Source organism: Arvicanthis niloticus, chromosome 28 (genome assembly GCF_011762505.2).
Source record: "Arvicanthis niloticus isolate mArvNil1 chromosome 28, mArvNil1.pat.X, whole genome shotgun sequence".
Lineage (NCBI taxonomy): Eukaryota > Metazoa > Chordata > Mammalia > Rodentia > Muridae > Arvicanthis > Arvicanthis niloticus.
In genome coordinates this window covers 26,919,345-26,938,273 of record NC_133436.1, presented here as the reverse complement: position 1 = coordinate 26,938,273, position 18,929 = coordinate 26,919,345, and the positions used below count along the sequence as shown (strand labels likewise).

At 45.4% G+C, this 18,929-nt stretch overlaps 1 protein-coding gene across 3 annotated transcripts in view; it reads right to left on the bottom strand.

The window, feature by feature from the left end:
* Positions 1–17,887, bottom strand: part of Nhsl1 (NHS like 1) — a 230,844-nt gene extending 212,957 nt beyond the window's left edge. For all 3 annotated transcript variants that reach the window (XM_076926937.1, XM_076926941.1, XM_076926938.1), the window contains exon 1: positions 17,596–17,887. In XM_076926937.1, coding sequence (XP_076783052.1) covers positions 17,596–17,887 — 292 coding nt within the window. The remainder of the gene's footprint in view (positions 1–17,595) is intronic.
* Positions 17,888–18,929: the final 1,042 nt, after the last annotated feature.

Below are 18,929 nucleotides of genomic sequence, written 5' to 3'. Positions count from 1 at the left end.
TAAACTCAAACATGCTGGAACTCTAGAAATAAAACCTCCTCACCAACCTGGTTTTAGCTCATCTCAGCCTGAGAAAAAGGGAAAAGTAACATAAAACTGAACTCCTATCAGAGATACCATCAAAGTACCATATGGAGAACACGCTGAATATCTAATCTAAGATCCTATGCCTTCATTAACTAAACTGTCATGTTATCTTTAAAAAAAAGTCATCAAACCCCCAAATAATATCAATCCTATCCATCAGATCTCTAGAAAATTCAACTAGCCAGAATATAAATCCTGAATCATTGAAATACAATCAAGCAATTAAGCCAAATCCTTCATTCTAACATCTTAGCTTTAAAGTTAGACTTGTTCATTTAGTAGGTTGGTTGATTTGCTTTGTTTGAGACAAGAGGTCTCTGGTCTGCCTGGCTTTCCTAGAACTCAGTCTGACACTGGCCTTGAACTCACAGAGATCCACCTACTTCTCCCTCCCGAGTGTTGGGTCTAAAGGTGTGCATCACCATGTCCAGCTAAATTATATATTTAAATCCACTGGGAAAAGGAAGAGAAAAAAAACTACTAGAACAAAGAGTAAGGCCCAAAACAAAGTAATAGGTGATATTATACATTGACATTTTTTGTTGTTGTTTCTTTGGTTTTTCTTTCTTAGACAGGGTTTCTCTGTATAGCCCTGGCTGTCCTGGAACTCACTCTGTAGACCAGGTTAGCCTCGAACTCAGAAATCCGCCTGCCTCTGCCTTTCTTTGGTTTTTCGAGACAGGTTTTCTCTGTGTAGTCCTGGCTGTCCTAGAACTCTCTCTGTAGACCAGGCTGGCCTCGAACTCAGAAATCCACCTGCCTCTGCCTCCCAAGTGCTGGGATTAAAGGCGTGCGCCACCACTGAAGCAGGTGGTGGTATACATTGACATTCTTACTGTTTAGGCCAGGCAGCCCTATCTGTATATACTTTACCCAAAACAGTGGTCTACAGTATCTGTGTACTGACTGTGTTACAGAGGAGAAAACTCAGCACACAGAGATTGAGTCACTTACTTGGGATCACCAACTAACAAATCTCAACCACTGTTCTCCACTGGCTTTTGCCAAACCATTTTATTTCTCCCTAAGATCCCAAACTTGAAGTGACTTATGCCATACTAAGAGAAAACTTATAGATAGATAATATAAACAAGAATAAATTTAAAAGTTGAGTTATAATAGGTTAAAGTAAAACTATAAGCAATAAAGTACCACGCTAACTCATGCTTATTCATATCTCATGTTTATTCATATCTGGCTCATCCATACGTAAAAATCCCACTTACCTCTCTTACTTTTTCCTAGTTACACTAGAATGTACCTAACATCTCAAAATGAAGCCTTTTATAATCAGTGTTCAAAATGAGTGACCCTCCCTCCTGGGATTTCGGTCCAAAAGTTCATCCCTGCCTTGTGGTTGTGCTGAATTTACCTCCCTACTCCCTAGACACTATTCCTGGGAAAAGAGAAATTATCCTAGATCCCAGACTAAAGAGCCCAAGAGCCAGGTTACTAATGCCCAAAGAGAAGGGGCTGTTCCTTCTCAAGCCTGCTCACCAAGGAGCAGCTCCATGAAACAGCTAGGAAGTAAGTATTGGTAGGTCCAGCCTGTCCCTAGTCTGTCTGGATGTCAAGATCTTGAAGCTGATTCGACCCTCTGGCCCTGACAGAGGGTCAGGCAGTGGTTGTCAAACACCAGGGTGATGTTCCACATCACCTATGTGGCTGCAGACAGAAAGTAAGCCTGCAGGGTCCAGACCAGAGATTCAGATTTAGTGCATCAGAGGTGGGTGGGGTCTAGTAGACCAGCAGCACATACTAATATCACTGGTTCTAGGGCCACGATTGACAACAGTTGGTTCCAGGGAATGACTATCAGTCACAAGTCTCTTAATTGGTACCACTACCAAGGAATATGTAGTTAAAAGTCTTTTTTTACCAGTAAAAGAAGCAGAGAGTTAAGAATATAGCTCAGTCAGTAGAGAGCTTGCCTTAACATTCAAGATGCCCTGGGTTTGATCCCCTGGGTATGGTGGAATATACCTGTAAGCCAGCCCTCAGAGGTAGAGCTAGGAGGATCAGAAGTTCAAGTTTGTCATGGCTATAGAGCAAGTTAGCCTGGGTTACAGGTGACACTATCTCAAAAAAAAAAAAAAACCAAACAAACAAAAAAACAGAGTAGAGAGGAGAGGACAGGGATGGAGACACTAGAGAGCAAGCCTTTTCAGTGTTTCTGGTCCTCCACTCACTACCAAGCAAAACTAAGCAGTTGTAGGGTCACAGCGTTTGAATATAGTGAGTCTGGAGAGAGAAAAGTGAGGAGAGTTTTTTTAACCTCAGCATATCAATTTTTGAAAAAATTTTTGAAATTGAATTTGTCCGTGTGACTCTTGTCTTCTGACCCTGCCCATGAATATCTGGCAGAGGAAAAGAGGCCAGAAGGATGGGAAGTCCTAACAAAGACTCCGTGTTTAGAGGCTAGACTGTCTTCCAGAGGCAGCTCAAAGAAGCAGACAAACTTGGTTCACTCTCTGTAGATTCACAACAGCACAGTCAGTGGGCTACTGCCTTGTCTCTGGGGTGGGGGTGGGGGTGGGGGTGGGGGGTGGGGGTGGGGGTGGGGGGGCATATACTACTGGGCCAAATGGCACAATAGTTTTAAAGATTCAAAGCCAAATACAAAATACTTACTAAGCTAAGCCCTAGCTAAACTCAGATGCTTTTCAGTTTCACAGGAAACTGAAAAGTGGAAAAAATAAACACAAGTTAGGCATAGTGGCATGTGCTTGTGATCCCAGCATCTGGGAATCCGAGGCAGAAGGACTGCCAGGAGTTTCAGCCAGAGCTGCACACTAAATTCAAGGCTACCAGAGCTATAGAGTAAGACCCTGTTTAAACATACCAAAAATGCCAGACATGGCATGCTTGTGACCCCAGCACTTGGGCAGCAGAGGCAGGAGAATCAAAAGTTCAACCACTGAAAGTTGTTTTGGAGTGAAATGTTCAATTCTGTGCATAAGAATGGAATTAGTTGGGAACTGGAGTCAGTGTCACACAGATGGCAATGTAAACATGCACAAGAGAGAGGGAGAGAGAGACAGAGACAGACAGACAGACAGACAGACAGAGTCCAAACAAACCAAGTAACTTGTGAACAAATTTCCATTTCTGTGGCACTATTACCTCATCACTAAAAGGCAGGGATACTATTGTGCCTTCTTATGAAATGTTAGGAAAACTAAATGAAGCAAGCATGTAATAGATAGGCTATCAGAATTACAGATGCTGCCTTTTAAACATTAATATGCATTAATTATTAAATACAATAATTTATTATGATTGGGTTGCGTAGTTTATAAATAGCATGTTCAGATTATCTAAGAAGGACTAATGGTGTGCACAGACACCTCTCCCAGCCATTTACAGCACTTCATTCTGTCACCTTTGCCATTGGCTCACAGTCCCCGGGTCACTCTATACCCCCTATTTTTCAGTTGAGCTCTACTGCATTTAAGAGATCTAAGGTTATCAAGAAAACAAGAACCAAAGCTGCAGACAAAAGAGCGTTGACACCCTCTGTTTTAAAAACCCTCTTGGACTAAACCTAAATAAACACACACATTATGTTGCCAATGGTGGCACCCACCAAGGTGAACAAACTGGAGTCAGAAGTGTAATTGCCATTCTGGTAGAAGGAGAATAATGTTTTTTTGCTTCTTTTCTTTTCCTTTTTTTTTTTTTTTTTTTTTTGTTGTTGTTGTTGTTGTTGTTGTTTGGTTTGGGTTTGTCCCAGTGCCTTATATGAGTTTGGCAAGCACCCTCCCACTCAGTAATAGCCCAGCTTAATTTAATCTCCTTTGTAAGGAAAAAAAAAAAAAGAAAGAATTGACATCATAACCTGTTCGTCTGCCGGGCATATTCCTCCGCTGGACCCATAAGGAACCGTCTGCAGCAGGTGATGTGCTGTGAAGACACGGTGCTGTTCTCAGTAAGCTATCCTAGATATAAAATATGGTTGGTCTTCCCAGAAGACAGTAATAAATTCCAAGTCTTAGCAACTCATGTACTGACGGTTTTCCAGTACATTCCCTCCCAGGCACTGTATGAGAGCAATTCAGTAGTTCACAAAGAACTACTTAACTACACAAAGTAGGCCATGTAATCCAAAGGTGAATCTGAGTCCACGCTCCATACTCACGTCTTAACTGACCACTTCTGTACAAAATCATCACAAACTTTTGATCTCAGGTTTGATCTCGGGTTCACAACTAAAGAAAAATGATCCCAATTGACCATAGTTGCTTCCTTCAGCTGCCTCTCACTGTTCACCGTTATAGTACCACCTGAGATGATACAAGTCCAGTGGTTCAAAGCAACAGGCAAAATTAAATACACTGGGCAGACCTCATGAGCTGTCCAATTCATGTTCCAAAGTATAGATCACTGTGTCGGAGTAAAACACTCCACATTAACTCAGCTGTATTCCTAGAGCGCCATTACCCCCCCCCCCCCCACGTGAGAGACTCACATTCAACACTGGGATATCCATATAGAAGGTATGCTAGGCCAGCACTCTAAGAACAGAGTTACACACACACACACACACACAACCCCTTCCTTAATGCAGAAAAGGTTCAATCATCTCTTACAAAGCTCATGTTTAGAATATACCTGAAACCCAAGACATTAACAATTTTTAAAGATGCAGTCAAGAATTTAATAATCTAGCTGAATTTTATCTTATTTTAACCATTTCAACTGCCTACTCTAACAACAATACAATTTATCTGGAATTCACATACGGTTTATAAGTAGTTCATTTTTAGAAACCAAGTAAAAGGCGTACAGAAGAGTGGAGATACTTTGCTTCTATAGAGAAAGGAAGAAGAGCAAGGAGGCAGATTCTGGAAGTCTGTGCGTGGAAAGAGGAGGGGAAACACATTAGCACTTTCCTGTCTGTGTGAAGAAATCTTGGAAGGAAACAGAAAAAAGTAATGAAAATAAAAACCTGACAGAGGGCTGGAGGGACATGGCAGATGATCAGCAGAAGAAAGACATTTCACCAAATGCCCTCTGAAGAATACTGGCTGGACACTGGAAATATGTCACTTAAACAACTCAATGAAACTCATGCTATGACTGTCTTAGCTGAATACGAGCTCCACAAACCTCAGCCCTCATGCCTGATGCTCTCTGAGAGTCCACCAGCTGAATTAGGAGTACAACTGGGATATCCTGAGGAATACTGGCTGGTTTCCTCATCTGTGTATAGATAGTCCCAGCAGCCAGTCAGCTGGGAGCATCAGCAGGGAAACTGCAGAACACCTCAACTGTGATTCTCAGTGTAATCAGGCATAATCCCATTAGGCATACCAGGGCCTACTTAATTCATTTTCCTCTGCTTTCTCAGTCTCTGCACAAGGAGCATATTTATCTGATACCTAACATGGTCAGATAAAAAGTCCTAAACTCATCACTTCACAAGCCTTTGTATGCTGCAGTTTGGTTTTGGACCCCAGGACAAGAGACAGAGGTGCATATTTTACATATCAAAGCAGACCTGGCCTACAGGTTCTCCCAGCATCCCTCAGTCCCTACCTGGCAGACCCTGCCCCCAACCCTGAACTTTCCAGCCCAGGCACTGGGCTGCCCTTCCCCCAGAGGCTCTTCCTTACATAATCCAGACATTTTGCTCCCATGATATCTCCTTCTCCCTCTCCTCTCTCCCTCCCTCCCTCCCTTCCTCCCTCCACAACCCCCACCTCTCTTTTCCTCTTTCCCCTCCCTTTCCATTGCCCTCTCTGCCTCTCTCTTGGCTTTTTTCTCTCTGTAAATATGTTTCATAATCTGGCTTGAAACGTCTCACTTCACCAGCAGAGAAATAATTTATCACCAATAACACACCAACAGGAGGTATAATAACCACCAGGGGAGATATAATAAAAGATTTCCCCGAGAAAATGATCTAAAACAGTTGTCTGACCTTTGGGGAGAAAAAAAAAAATGTTGCTTTTTATGTCTATCAAAGAAATCAAGAGAAAATGACAAAAAGCAGTGATAAAAATCACCAGTCCTCACTCAGCCGGTGGGGGGTTGGGAGGGGAGGTCATGCAAGAGAATTTCTATTTGTCTTAGGAGAAACTGTGTGGGAGGGTTTGTTTTGTTTTAGAAAAACGTGTCCAACGGTCCAGGTTGTCCCAGAACTCCTGATCTTCTGGCTCTGACTCCCAGATTCAACAATTACAGATATGTGCCAACACATGTGGCTTCTGGTTGTTTTAAAAACATAATTTCTAGCCGGGCGGTGGTGGCGCACGCATTTAATCGATTAACCAGCACTTGGGAGGCAGAGGCAGGCAGATTTCTGAGTTCCAGGCTAGCCTGGTCTACAGAGTGAGTTCCAGGCCAGCCTGGTCTACAGAGTTCAGGGCAGCCAGGGCTACAATGAAAAACCCTGTCTAAAAAAACAACAACAACAAAAACATAATTTCTAGAAGATATACTAGAAATATTTAAAGCTGTAACTTCATATGTGGGGGAGTGTCACCTTCCCACAAACCTACAGATAGGTCTTTTAAGGTAGATGACCCCTAAAAATGCCCATTTCTAATTCAGAACAGATCTTTAAGAAATGGCATCAGACTGGCACTTGGAGGGAAGACTGGATTAGTCAGCCAGACCCCAGCTCAGAACCAGAAAACAACAAAAGGGTTACTGTGTGGTTCTCTCTGGAATCCAGAAAGCAGCAGAAGCACTAGCCAAGCCTCGGTGAATGGGGAACCGCTCCACCACCTGGTCAAATTCCTAATACACAATAGCCTGGTATTTCCAAAACTTGGTTTTATCACAATCACCTGGGGGCCTTGTTGGCCTAGGCTCTTCCTGGCCTCAAACCAACGTCTGATTCAGACTCTCAGGGGCAGGGTCTGAGAATGGTTTTTGAACCGAGCCCGGGTGAGTGCTCATGACTCAGAATGTGTGGGAAACAAGGAGATGAATGAAATGGTCCTCGGGCTTCCAAAAAGCCCAGAGGAGCTGAGCACTGAGCAGTCGATGCTGAGTGGATCCAGGAAATGGTGTTGGAACTGAAGCTGTGGACTGTAGCCTAGGGAGACCTCTGCAGTGAGGCTTTGCTGGGGGGGCTCTTCCACAGCTAGGAAGCTCAGTGGGAGCTGAGCTGGCTTCCCAGTTCCCACAATAGGAGGAAATAAGAGGAGAAAGAGCCTGAGAAAGAAAAAGGTCATCTACAAGAGAGTCCCAGCAGAAAGGCTGGCAGTCCCAGCCCCCAAGTTCAACCCTGTGTAAGACAGAGAGAAAGCCCTAGCCACCCCCACCCCATTCCTGTCAGGGACTACAGATGCTTCCAGAATCTGTGCAGGATGTTTTGATTTCCAATCGCTCATGTTTTCACATTTATCTCTCCCACAAGTTCTCCTCCGGTCTTAGTCCACTCTCCTCTTCCAGTCTCCTGTACCAACTGTCAGGCGGCGACGGGGGACATAATGTTCAAATAGGTGCTACCTCAGCTGTTCCTGTCATCAAGGTAAAAACAGCAACCGTGGGATAAGGGTCGCCTGTGTGCCCGAGTTCTCAATAGGAACCATGCATACTGGTCTCACATCTGCCCATCTACAAGTACTTTAGTGAAGCTGAGGGTGGGGGTGGGGGCCCTTGAAACGGCTCAGTAGTTAGAGTCGCCACCCAAACCTGAGGTGTCTGGAACTGTACCTTGTGGAGGAAGGAAAGAATAGGCTCCTGCAGGTTGTACACACACATCCCCCTGCCCCAACACACACACACACATCGGGTTGGTTTGTTTGTTTGTTTGTTTGTTTGTTTTTTAAGAGCCCAAAAGCCTTTTTAAAAGACAGGTTCTTCCTATGTTGCTCAGACCTATTCACCATAGGTGATGAGAAGTATGTCACCATACCTATTCAGACTTTGTGAATTATTTTTTTTTTTTTAACTTCAAGATATATGACAGACTTCTGCCCTTTTCTCTTTTAAGGTTGGATCTTTTGTAGTCTGTGCTGGCCTTTAACCCTTTATGTAGTCAGTGATAACCTTGAATTCCTCATCTTTCTTACCTCTACCTCTCAATGGCTAGAATTAGAACCTCTCACCACTATGCAGTGTGGGGCGTGCAGCCCTGCAGCTTGCTAAGCAAGGATTCTCTTTCTCTCTCTCTCTCTCTCTCTCTCTCTCTCTCTCTCTCTCTCTCTCTCTCTCTCTCTCTCTCGCGCGCGCGCGCGCGCGCGCGCCTGCGCTCTCTCTCTCTCTGTCTCTGTCTCTCTCTTGCTCTCTTCCCTCGGCTGAAGGAAGGAGTGTCATCATTTGCAGCAGGCTCAGGTCGTATTGGAAAATGTAGCACACAATGTTGAAGCAGGCTGACCTGAGATGCACCCTGCCTATAGGGGCTGGATTTCCTCTCTCACATGGGTTCAGCCTCAGGGCTTACCATGTGGCTGTCCTTTCTTTCACAAGCCCTTTAGCCTCTATTTCCTCCTATTGTGGGAACATGTCACCATTTCAGAAGGAAAGGGAGAAAGGCTGGGACCTCTGTGCCCTTTCCTTGTAGTCCACTGAAAGACAAGCTCCAGCTTCACAGTCTCCCAAAGCATTGCTGAAGTGAACACTGAGAAATGTGGACGGCCAAGAGCCAGGCATGGTGGTTCATGCCTGAGATCCCAGCCCATGGGGAGAGGGGAGCAGAGGCAGGAGGATCAAGAATTCTAAGCCAGCCTAAACTGCTTGAGATCCTGACAAGAAAGAAACAGGCGGGTGGAGTGGGAGAGACATGGAGAAGAGAGAGAGAGGGAGGAAGAGAGGGGGGGAGGGAGAGAGGGAGGGAGAGAGGGAGGGAGGGGACCATTGAAAGCAATACACAGAAGTGGCACAGCCCTCAGCACACCTCTATTCATTTTGAACTTCAGTGTCTGCAGAATTCAACCATGCCAGAGTACAAACGAACTTGAGCAGAAACAAAATTAAATAAGTAAGTTCTCAGGCCTCTAAGTTAGAGACGAGCCATCTTAATTTATACTTAAAATTTGACCCTTTTTGCACGTCATAAAATAGCTGAGTTGGTATAGTATTTCTCTGGCTTGCACAAAGCCTTGGGTTCAATCCCAATATCAATAAAGCAATGCACAGGCCTGTAATCCCAGCGCTTGGGAGGCTTTATTATACAACAAGGCTGGCTCAAAATAATGCAGTAATCCCCCTTACTCAGCCTCTGACGTGCTGGGGCTGCATCCACACACCATCATATCCAGCAAAGTTTGATATATATATTTTATAAATTAAGGACTTTAAAGTCTGGAGAAATGACTGTTCTTCCAAAGGACTAAAGTTCCTTCCCAACACCCATGTCAGGAAGTTCACAACCATGTGTGTCTTAGTCAGGTTTTCTATTCCTGCACAAACATCATGACCAAGAAGCAAGTTGTGGAGAAAAGGGTTTATTCAGCTTAAACTTCCACATTGCTGGTCATCACCAAAGGAAGTCGGGACTGGAATTCAAGCAGGTCAGGAAGCAGGAGCTGATACAGAGACCATAGAGGGGTGTTACTTACTGGCTTGCTCCCCCTGCATTGCTCAGCTTGATTTCTTATAGAACCCAGGACTACCAGCCCAGGGATGGCACCACCCACAATGGGCTGGGCCTTCCCCCACCTTGATCACTAATTGAGAAAATGCCTTACAGCTGAATCTCATGGAGGCATTTCCTCAAAGGAAGCTCCTTTTTCTGTGATAACTCCAGCTTTGTCAAGTTGACACACAAAACCAGTCAGTACAAGCTCTATTTCCAGGGCATCTAAGGCCTGCTTCTGGACTCTGCAGGTACCCACGTATACATGGTATAGACTCACACAGACATATACCATACACAGGAGTAAACATTAAAATAAACCTTTTTTTCTAAAAGAATTTCAAAGCAAACAGAATATAGTACCTTACTTTTTTGCTTTACATTATCTTCCAAAATATTAAGGAACTCAAATATTTCCACCTTTTTTTTTTTAAGGGGATAAGAGGTGGTTCAGTTCTTATCTTCCACATCAGATGGCTTACAACTGCCCATAATGTCAGTTTGAGTATCTGATGCCTTTAGTCTCCATGAGTGATGCAATCATGTGCGCACACACACAAACACACTTAATTAATGCTCACAATGTCTTCATTTACTAACTCCCAGTACTAAAACAATCGATACAGCTAAAATTCATTAATGTGAGATTTTTCCTCTATATTATTGCAATCCCTCAATGTAGGCAGCTTTATATACTTCCTAGGCATTGTGTCTCAAGAATCAGTGATTAGGCCATGGTATTACATCAAAGGATGCGCCCTAATTCAAAGATTAAGTCCCTTTTTACTAATCTGAGCATATGGCAGATGTGATCAAACACAGGTCTCTTTCCATGATGGCACCAGCCCCTTTTACATAGGAGGAAGCAAGCATGGGTGTTCTGTGGGCATAACACACAAACCTGAAACAAGTACCTGCCTCATCTGTTGGGCAGTCAGTAACTCCTCAGCATGTAAGCAGCCACACATCCACACGCTAGCTAGTGAATAACTGGCAAGGTAATTCAGAAGGCCCTGAGTTTCTTCCTCAAACTGAAATAAAAACTAACCAATAAAACATTGATGGCAAAAAGATCTTTTTAGTCATGAATACTTAATTCTTTAGCATAAAACCTAACAGAAATCTTGTTCTTCGTTTTCTTCCTCCTCCTCTTCTTATGTAGCCCAGTCTACCATTGAATTCCTTATGTCCCAGCCTCTACTCGCCCCACTCCCCTAATCAGGTGTGTGCTACTAATCAGGCAATTCTTATTTATTTATTTATTTATTTATTGAAGCAGGGTCTTTCTATATAGTCCTGGCTGTCCTGGAACTCACTATGTAGACCAAGCTGGCCTTGAACTCAAAGAGATCTGCCAGCCTCTGCCTCCCAAATGTCGGGATTAAAGATGTGCATCACCATACCAGGCATAGGCAGACAACTTGTAAAGTCAGGCACATAGAAAAAGATTGCTTGACCTCACACTGGCTCCTCAAACCCAATGGTACAATCTGCCCACACAGCTACTGTAGGTTTCTGTTAGTGTAAGAACTCTCCTGAGTAAAGATGAGTGGAGATCACACTCCCAGCACCTCCTCTCCTAGCATGTGGTACGCTTCAACAAAAGCAAGTCTTGTGCCAGAAGAAGAGTGAGCCAGCACCTGTTCTTAGAAGTTGAGCAAAGTCTACATCTCCACTGTGTCTTTAGAACCCTGCCACACTGCAGAGATTCATTCTGAGGAGGAAGCAAAGGTATCCGTTCTGACATCAGCCAACTGCCAGTTACGTCAGAGGAGGACGGTCCCTCTGGAAAATAGGATGATGCATCTACCACCTAAGACACTGCTCTCAAGTGTTAGCCCACCACATTTCTTAAGACCTGTTTATGCAAAGACAATGCCCATACAGTCTTTCTGCCAGTAAGCTCCCCTTTTCAAAGGGAGTCAACGGCTAGAGGCAGAAAGCCCCTTGTGCATGCCAATCGCGGGGTCCGCCACTGAGCTGGCCCCAGCGAGCCATCTATGTGCAGCAGCATTCATCTGACCTTAAACGTCATCATGGAGCGGAGCGTGCCGGTCCACTGTGTGTGGGTGCACGGGCGGGACACACACTACAGTATAAAAGGTGCCCTGTGGTTAGATAGTACAGCAAAGCCCTCTCGATGGTTCTGGAATCCAAAGGGGTGGGCAATCTGTCTTTCTACAACTATTATTTTAAAGTGCTAATAAATTGCCTTTTCCTATGCTCTATTGGCAATAAGATTTCATATTTACTCAGGAAGTTCTCTGTTGTTCTCAAGACAGGGTCTCAGGTAGCCCAGGCTAGCCTCAAACTCACTACATAGCCTAGAATGACCTTCACTTCATGATCTTCTCTCCTCAATCCCCCAAGGACTGGATTTCAGGCACATGCCACTACATTCAGTTTCATGCAGTTCAAGGGACTAAACCCAAGTCTTTCCTCATGCATGCTGGGCAAGCAATTTACCACTGAGGTACATCCTCAGTCCCAATAGGTGCTTTTAAAACAAACTGGAAGAGAGTTTAAAGTGGGACCTGGAGAGATGGCTCAGTTAAGAGAACTGACTGCTCTTCTAGAGGTCCTGAGTTCAATTCCCAACAACCACATGGTGACTCACAGCCATCTGTACTGGGATCCCATGTCCTCTTCTGGTGTGTCTGAAGACAGCTACAGTAATATTTATATATATATATACAATAAATAAATAGATCTTTATTAAGAGTTTAGATCAGAAATCACGAGATTCAGTCTGTCTTATTTATTAACATTCTTTTACTAGCCCTAGAGCTCTCATTTCTTGATCTATAAATTGGGCTTAAAAATATAGCCTAGCCTTTCTATTTTACCTGGTTTTGGAATTAAATAAGAGAGGCAGGGTGAGAAGTTGAGAGCACTGGCTCCTCTTCCAGAGGACCCCAGTTCAATTCCTGGGACCCACATGGCAGCTTATAACTGTCTAACTCTAGTTCCAGGGGATCTGACACCCTCACACGGACATACATGCAGGGAAAACACCAGTAACAAGAAATTATAAACAGATCTGAATGATAGGTTTTTAAAACAACGTCATACATCACAGGACAATGTGACTGTAAGTCATGGAAAGCAGCAAATGGTAAACCTGGGAAACATTCTGTTTACTAAAGGAAGGACAAAGCCCACAGATGGCGTGAGTCCACTTGTCTGGAATGTTCAGAGCAGTTAAATCTACAGAGACAGAAAGCAGACTCGTAGGACCTGGAGGTAGGAAGGTCAAGAAGAAAGGGAGACTGCCTCCCAGTGATGTGGGGGTTCTTTCAGGACCATGCAAATAGACTGTGATCATGTTTCACATATCTGAATACACTAGAAGTCACTGGCCCATACATTGTAGAAGGGTGAATTGTGTCTCAGTAAAATTAATTTTAAGGCCAAGCCACAGGTCTGTAATTCTAGCTACTTGGAGGTAGAAGCAAAATACTAAGTTCAAAGGCTGCCTGGGCTACAGTGTGACTCAAGGCCATAGACAATTTAGAGATGTTGTCTCTCGGGATTTAAAAAGTAAGTAAAAGGAGTCTGGGAATACATGTAAGTGGTAGAGCACTTCCTACTATACCCTAAGTCAAATCCCAAGTACTGAGGGTGAGTGAGCACACTTCCACAGACATTAAAAATAAAATATGGCCGTGCCAATGAGTATCTGCTCATTTCTGCATAACAAAGTCTTTTGGTTGGTAACAGAGTCCAGACATAACTATTCACATTTCTGCCTGTTGTTACTATTTTTTTCAATGTAACCTTATTTAATCAGCAGCAAAATTAATCAAGTTCTACTTGCACAGAAATAGGACTGGTGAGACAGTTCAGTGGATATAGGCACTTGCTACCTACCCTGACAGCTTGAGTTTGATCCCTGGGTCCCACAAGGGGGAAGGAGAAAACACTTCAGCAAGCTGTCCTCTGACATATATATATATATATATATATATATATATATATATATATATATATGATATATATATATATATATCATGGTGTGTACACACCTGAGAGTGCACACACACAGAGACACATACACACTAAACATTATTTAAAAATTTTTAAGTATACATGTGTAATATCACATTCTAGTCATTGTACTGAGCTCTATAAAAAACGAATGCGCTACCATCCATAACCTGAAGTAGCTTGCAGTCTGGCTGAAAAAAAGCATGTGTAAAAGATTCATATTTAGTTCCTGTAAATGCAGTAAATTTAAGGTCTGTATTAGTCAGGGCTCTCTAGAAGAACAGAAGTGACAGAATGAATGTACAAACATACATACATACACACACATACACATATCTATATACACATACAGACACATATATACACATACACACACACACTGAAGACCTGCTGAGACATCCAGCCTCATGGACTGAACAACTACTGGATATGAGCATATGTGTATGTGTGTGTGTGTGTGTGTGTGTGTGTGTGTGTGTGTTTGGTGTATGCGCACATACAAATATGAATATATATATATACATATATATATATGTATATATATATATATATATATATATGATTTATTAGAGTGGCTTGTAGGCTGTGTCCCAGCTAGTCCAACAATGGCTGTGCACCAACAGAAAGTTCAGGAATCCAGCAGTTGTTCAGTCCATGAGGCTGGATGTCTCAGCTGGTCTTCAGTATACACTGGAATCCCAAAGCAGTAGGTTTTAATGCCAGTGAAGAAGCGCCAGCAAGAGTGAGGGCAAGCAGACAACGAGAACAGGCTTCCTTCTCCCACGTCCTTTATATAAGCTGCCACCACAAAGTGTGGCCCAGATTAAAGGTGGATCTAATTAAGAAAGGTGATTTAATTAAGAAAAAAACCCCAAAAATCTCTCAAGTGTACCCAGAAGCTTGGTTTTAAGTTAATTCTGGATGTAGTCAAGGTGACAACCAAGAATAACCATCACAGAGTCCATCCTGGACCACTTTCCACAACATGAATTCATCAGATATAACATCAGAGGAGTTCCCACAGGACATGGGTGAAAAGGGACATGCTTTTCCTAACGTAAGACAAGTTTTGTAGGACTTCCTACCTATGATAGTTGAAAGATGGCAAACCTGAAGAAATATTCCTTATGATCCTTGAAACCAGTAGGACTGGCCCACAGGACTAAGTGCTGATCCAGTGTTTTTCAGATTGTACCGCTGGCACCTAACATGTGGTAGATATGGGCAGCCATGAACGGACTGGATCCTGGCCCTCTAGTGTATGTGCTGCTGGGGTCTGTGACTTGCTCTGTGGGAGACTCATTAACAGGTATGTCTTACCAGAGGGATGAAATTAAGGTTCATAGGCAGCCCTAAGACAGTTTGCGGAATGTGTCTACACTTTGATCCCTATTTCCAAACACTCCTACAGGGAAGCTACACATGCAGTGAACAGCAAGGAAACCAATCAAAAGTTTGAGCTCCAGCCTTCAGCCTGGACAAATCACTTCAATCTTTTTGGCCTTGAATACTTCTCTGGTTGTAAGTTCATGAAATTTGTCAATTTACAGTCAATTCTCATTACAAAGGTTCACAAATGAAGGGTGTAACTTTGAAGATTTGCTTATAAAGAACCAACACGTCAAGCATAGTGGTACCTTTAGACCTAGCACTGTGAGTTCAAGGTTAGGCACCCTCCACATGCTGGAATTGCAGGTATGAGCCACTATGCTAGACGAGGCATTGCTTTAAAAGAATCCTGTAGATGCTAAATAGGATAAATGTATATGGTTTTTATTATATGAATATATAGGTTCTTAGCACACAAAAAAGTTCTGTGAAAAGATGGGCCAAACCTAATAATGTCTTTAATAACTCATCTTTTTCTCTGGATGCACACCTATGACCCCAGGAATAATTACTTTTGATAAAAGCTTTCATGGCTATACAAAAGTGATCACCGGATTACTAGTATGAAATTAAAGCCACTTAAAATGACATGCCTGTGGAAACTTTGAAGAGAATAATTTCAGTCACTTCAGAAACAACTTTAGAGAAAATTCAGAGGACTGCTGGGCAGTAGAGCTCATTGAAATACACATATTCCAAGAAAGGAAAGTGGGCAGGAGGTGATATCATTTGCATGTAATAGCACTTGGAGGTTGGAGGCAAGATGATAATGGAGTTCAAGGCCCACCTTAGATATATAGCAAGTTCAAGACCAGTCTGGACTACATGAGTCTCCATCTAAAAGGAGAGGAAGGAGGAAAAGAAGAAGAAAATATATTCAAATGCAAAACAAAACTAGCAAAAAAAAAAGTCTTTCTCTTCAGTTTATTTTTACTTTATGTGCATTGGTGTTTTGCCTGCATGTATGTCTGTCTGTATGGGGTGTTGGGTACTCTGTAACTGGAGTTACAAGTAGCCATGATTTGTAGTGTTAGTCCTGGGAATTAAACCAGGATCCTGTGGAAGAGCGGCCAGTGCTCAATCTGTGATCCATCTCTCTAGCCAGCAAAGAAAGAGTTTTAACATCAAGGAATATTATTTTTCTACATTTTAGCTTAAAAATTGTAATTGGCCTTATTTTGCAATTACAGAATGGGGTAACACTCCATTACATGTAACTAGAATGCGTTTCTTTTTGTTTTGTTTACTTCCCTCAGAGTTCTTCACCCAGGAGATACATCTGCCTCACCACATTGCACATCAGGGATGAAATTCTCATTCACCCAGGTACACACACCTACACAAAAAGGCACAGAAACAAACGGGATGGCCAGGTTTACAGTGAAGGTCTCCTAGAACAACATATCCCATGCATGAGGTCATCGTTCATATGAACCAGATATATTTTGATTATGTCCCTAACAAATTATTAGGTCATTTTGACTCCACGCCCCTTCTCATCCCCTCCCACTGTCCTGGGTTAAAAGCTGCCCACCGCTTATAAAGATGTCTTTTTAGCACAATCTGAATCAAGCTGACCAAAAAATATAAAGCCATCGTGTGATAAATGCACAACACTAGAGCGGCATATATAAGCAGCAGATTTAAATTTGTGAAAATTCGAACTACTAGGCTGAGAGACTGTTAAAGGTGACTTGGGTTTTCTAAGACAAAAAACAAGCTACTCCGGATTAAGCACCTATGAAGTGATTCTAAGTGAGGCCATTTTTCATGCAGAGCTGCTGAAACCTAGGCGTGGGCTGTTTATACGGGTATCGCCCCTCCCACCCTGCAATCCATCAACCATCCCCAATTTACTCTCTGCACTAAGTATTTTGACCAAGTTCACCTGCTGGAAAGGGAGAAACCACCCAGGTTTCTTAGTTTGGGCCAGCAGGAAATTCCAGTCCCTTCATTCATCAGAGTCAGTTAAGGCTGCTGAAATGAAATGGGCACTTGGAGAGTGCCTTGTCAAGACACAGACTTAATTTGGGGGGGGGGGGGGGGGGTGAAGAGGGCCAGACAGAGTTCCAGCTCAAGGTCAAGGTCCTCTGAATAACAAAGAGGCAATGGTCAGTCTGGAAGAGGAAGCAAAATTCAAGGCCAGAAGTAAAAACCTCAAGTTAGTGTGCTTTCTTTGGGAGGTAACAGGTACAACACTTGAGGACGGGGGGGGGGGGGGGGGGGGGGGGGGGAGGCGGTTTAAGAGCTGTGACAAGCCGCTGCAATCCTCCCTGCGGTCCCCAGAGATTGTCCACAAACTGATCCTCAAGTGTGAAGCGCTAGAACCATTCTATATCCCTTGACTTCGACAGGTCACCATCACTTTTTGCCATAGCTGTGGCTGCTGTCAGTTTCCCACTGACTGAGCAGTGGAAGCCAGAATCGGGGCTCACCACATGTCCCTGCTACCTGGACTGCCTCCCCACCCGAGCCTCCGACACCTGTGGGCTCCCGAGGAGGTCAGAAAGCTGAGCCTGGGCCGCCAAGGGGGAGGGAGGCAGCAGCTGGCCGAGAGCCTCGGTGCCGCGGTGCTCTCCCCGGGGCCGCCAGCCACTTACGGATTTTCACTCGCCGGTGGTCCAGGCGCGCGGCGGCGGCGTGCAGGGCGTCCAGGCGGCGGTGCAACTCGGCGGTGCGGTGACCCAGCGCGGCCGCCTGGCCTTCGAGCTCCCCGAAAATGTCCCCAGCACAGCGCGACAGGTCGGCCAGCTGGGCGAGCAGGCAGACCAGGGTGTGCGAGCTGACCTGCTCCAGCGAGAGGAAGAGCGGCGGGTCTCCAGCCCGAGCCACCACCGCCTCCTCGGGCCGGCGCAGCCGTGTGGGCTCCACGCTCCGTTGGTGGAAGGGCATGGCTGGGCACGAGGAGTGCCGGCGGACGGGCGATCACGGGGTTCACGCCGGGCCCCGAGGGCGATGGGCGCGGGTCCGCATCCAACACAAAGGAGAGTCCCGGGGCAGCGGCCGCGGGGACGAGGCCGGACGACGAGGCGGCGCGGGGACGGCTGGGAGACCCCAGCCGGGAGCCGCGCGGCTACGTGCCTCCTCCCAGGCTCCGGAGCAGCGCGGCCGAGGAAGTTTCCGGAGCAGCTCCCGGGCGGCCTCGGCGGGTCCCGCTGAAGTTTGCAGGCAGGAAAGCGCCGCGGCTCCTTCCCTCCCTCCGGATTGGAGAGGGAGGAGGAAACGGGGGAAGTGCCGCCGACACGGGCGCGAGGGAGGGCGGCGGGAGAAAGGGAAGGGGGAGGAGAAAGGCCGGCTGGGAACCACCTGCGGCTCCCGCGTCCGCCGCGCCCTGCGCCCGGGCCAGTGGCCGCCCGGCGCCCCAGCGCACCCTGCTGGGGCGGCCGCGCAGTCCCCGAGCTCCGGGTGTTGCCGCCCATGCCCCCAGCGGACCCCCCTGGCGCCGGGGCCCAGTCCCCGCCCGCACCCCAGGCCCGAGTGGGGCGCGACGTGGGCGCCGCAGAGGCGCCGGACTGCGGGACCAACCGGGAATCCGGCTGCTCACCTGCGCTGGCGCGGTGGCTGCTGAGGCTGCGGTGGCCGCTGAGTCTCAGTCCTGCCTCCCTGGGAACGCCCGGCGGCTGGTCTCAGGCCCCCTGGTGTCTCCCCTGCAAGGCTCTCAGACTTCTGAGACGCTTTTATAGACCTTGAGGAAGACCTCTCAATAAGTCACCCGGTGGCCAAGAGTTCTGTAGTCAACTGGGAGTTCATGGAAAACTCCGGAGACCATAGTGATCATAATGCTTCAAGAGGTTTTCTTAAGTGTCTCTCCTTAGTGGTTTCCTGCTCTTCAGGTGCGAACAGTTCAGAGATCGTTGCGTGTTTCATTCATCCCTCAAACGTTGAATTATTTTACTAGAACCTAGGACCCCAATCCCGGGCCTGGAAAATGTTT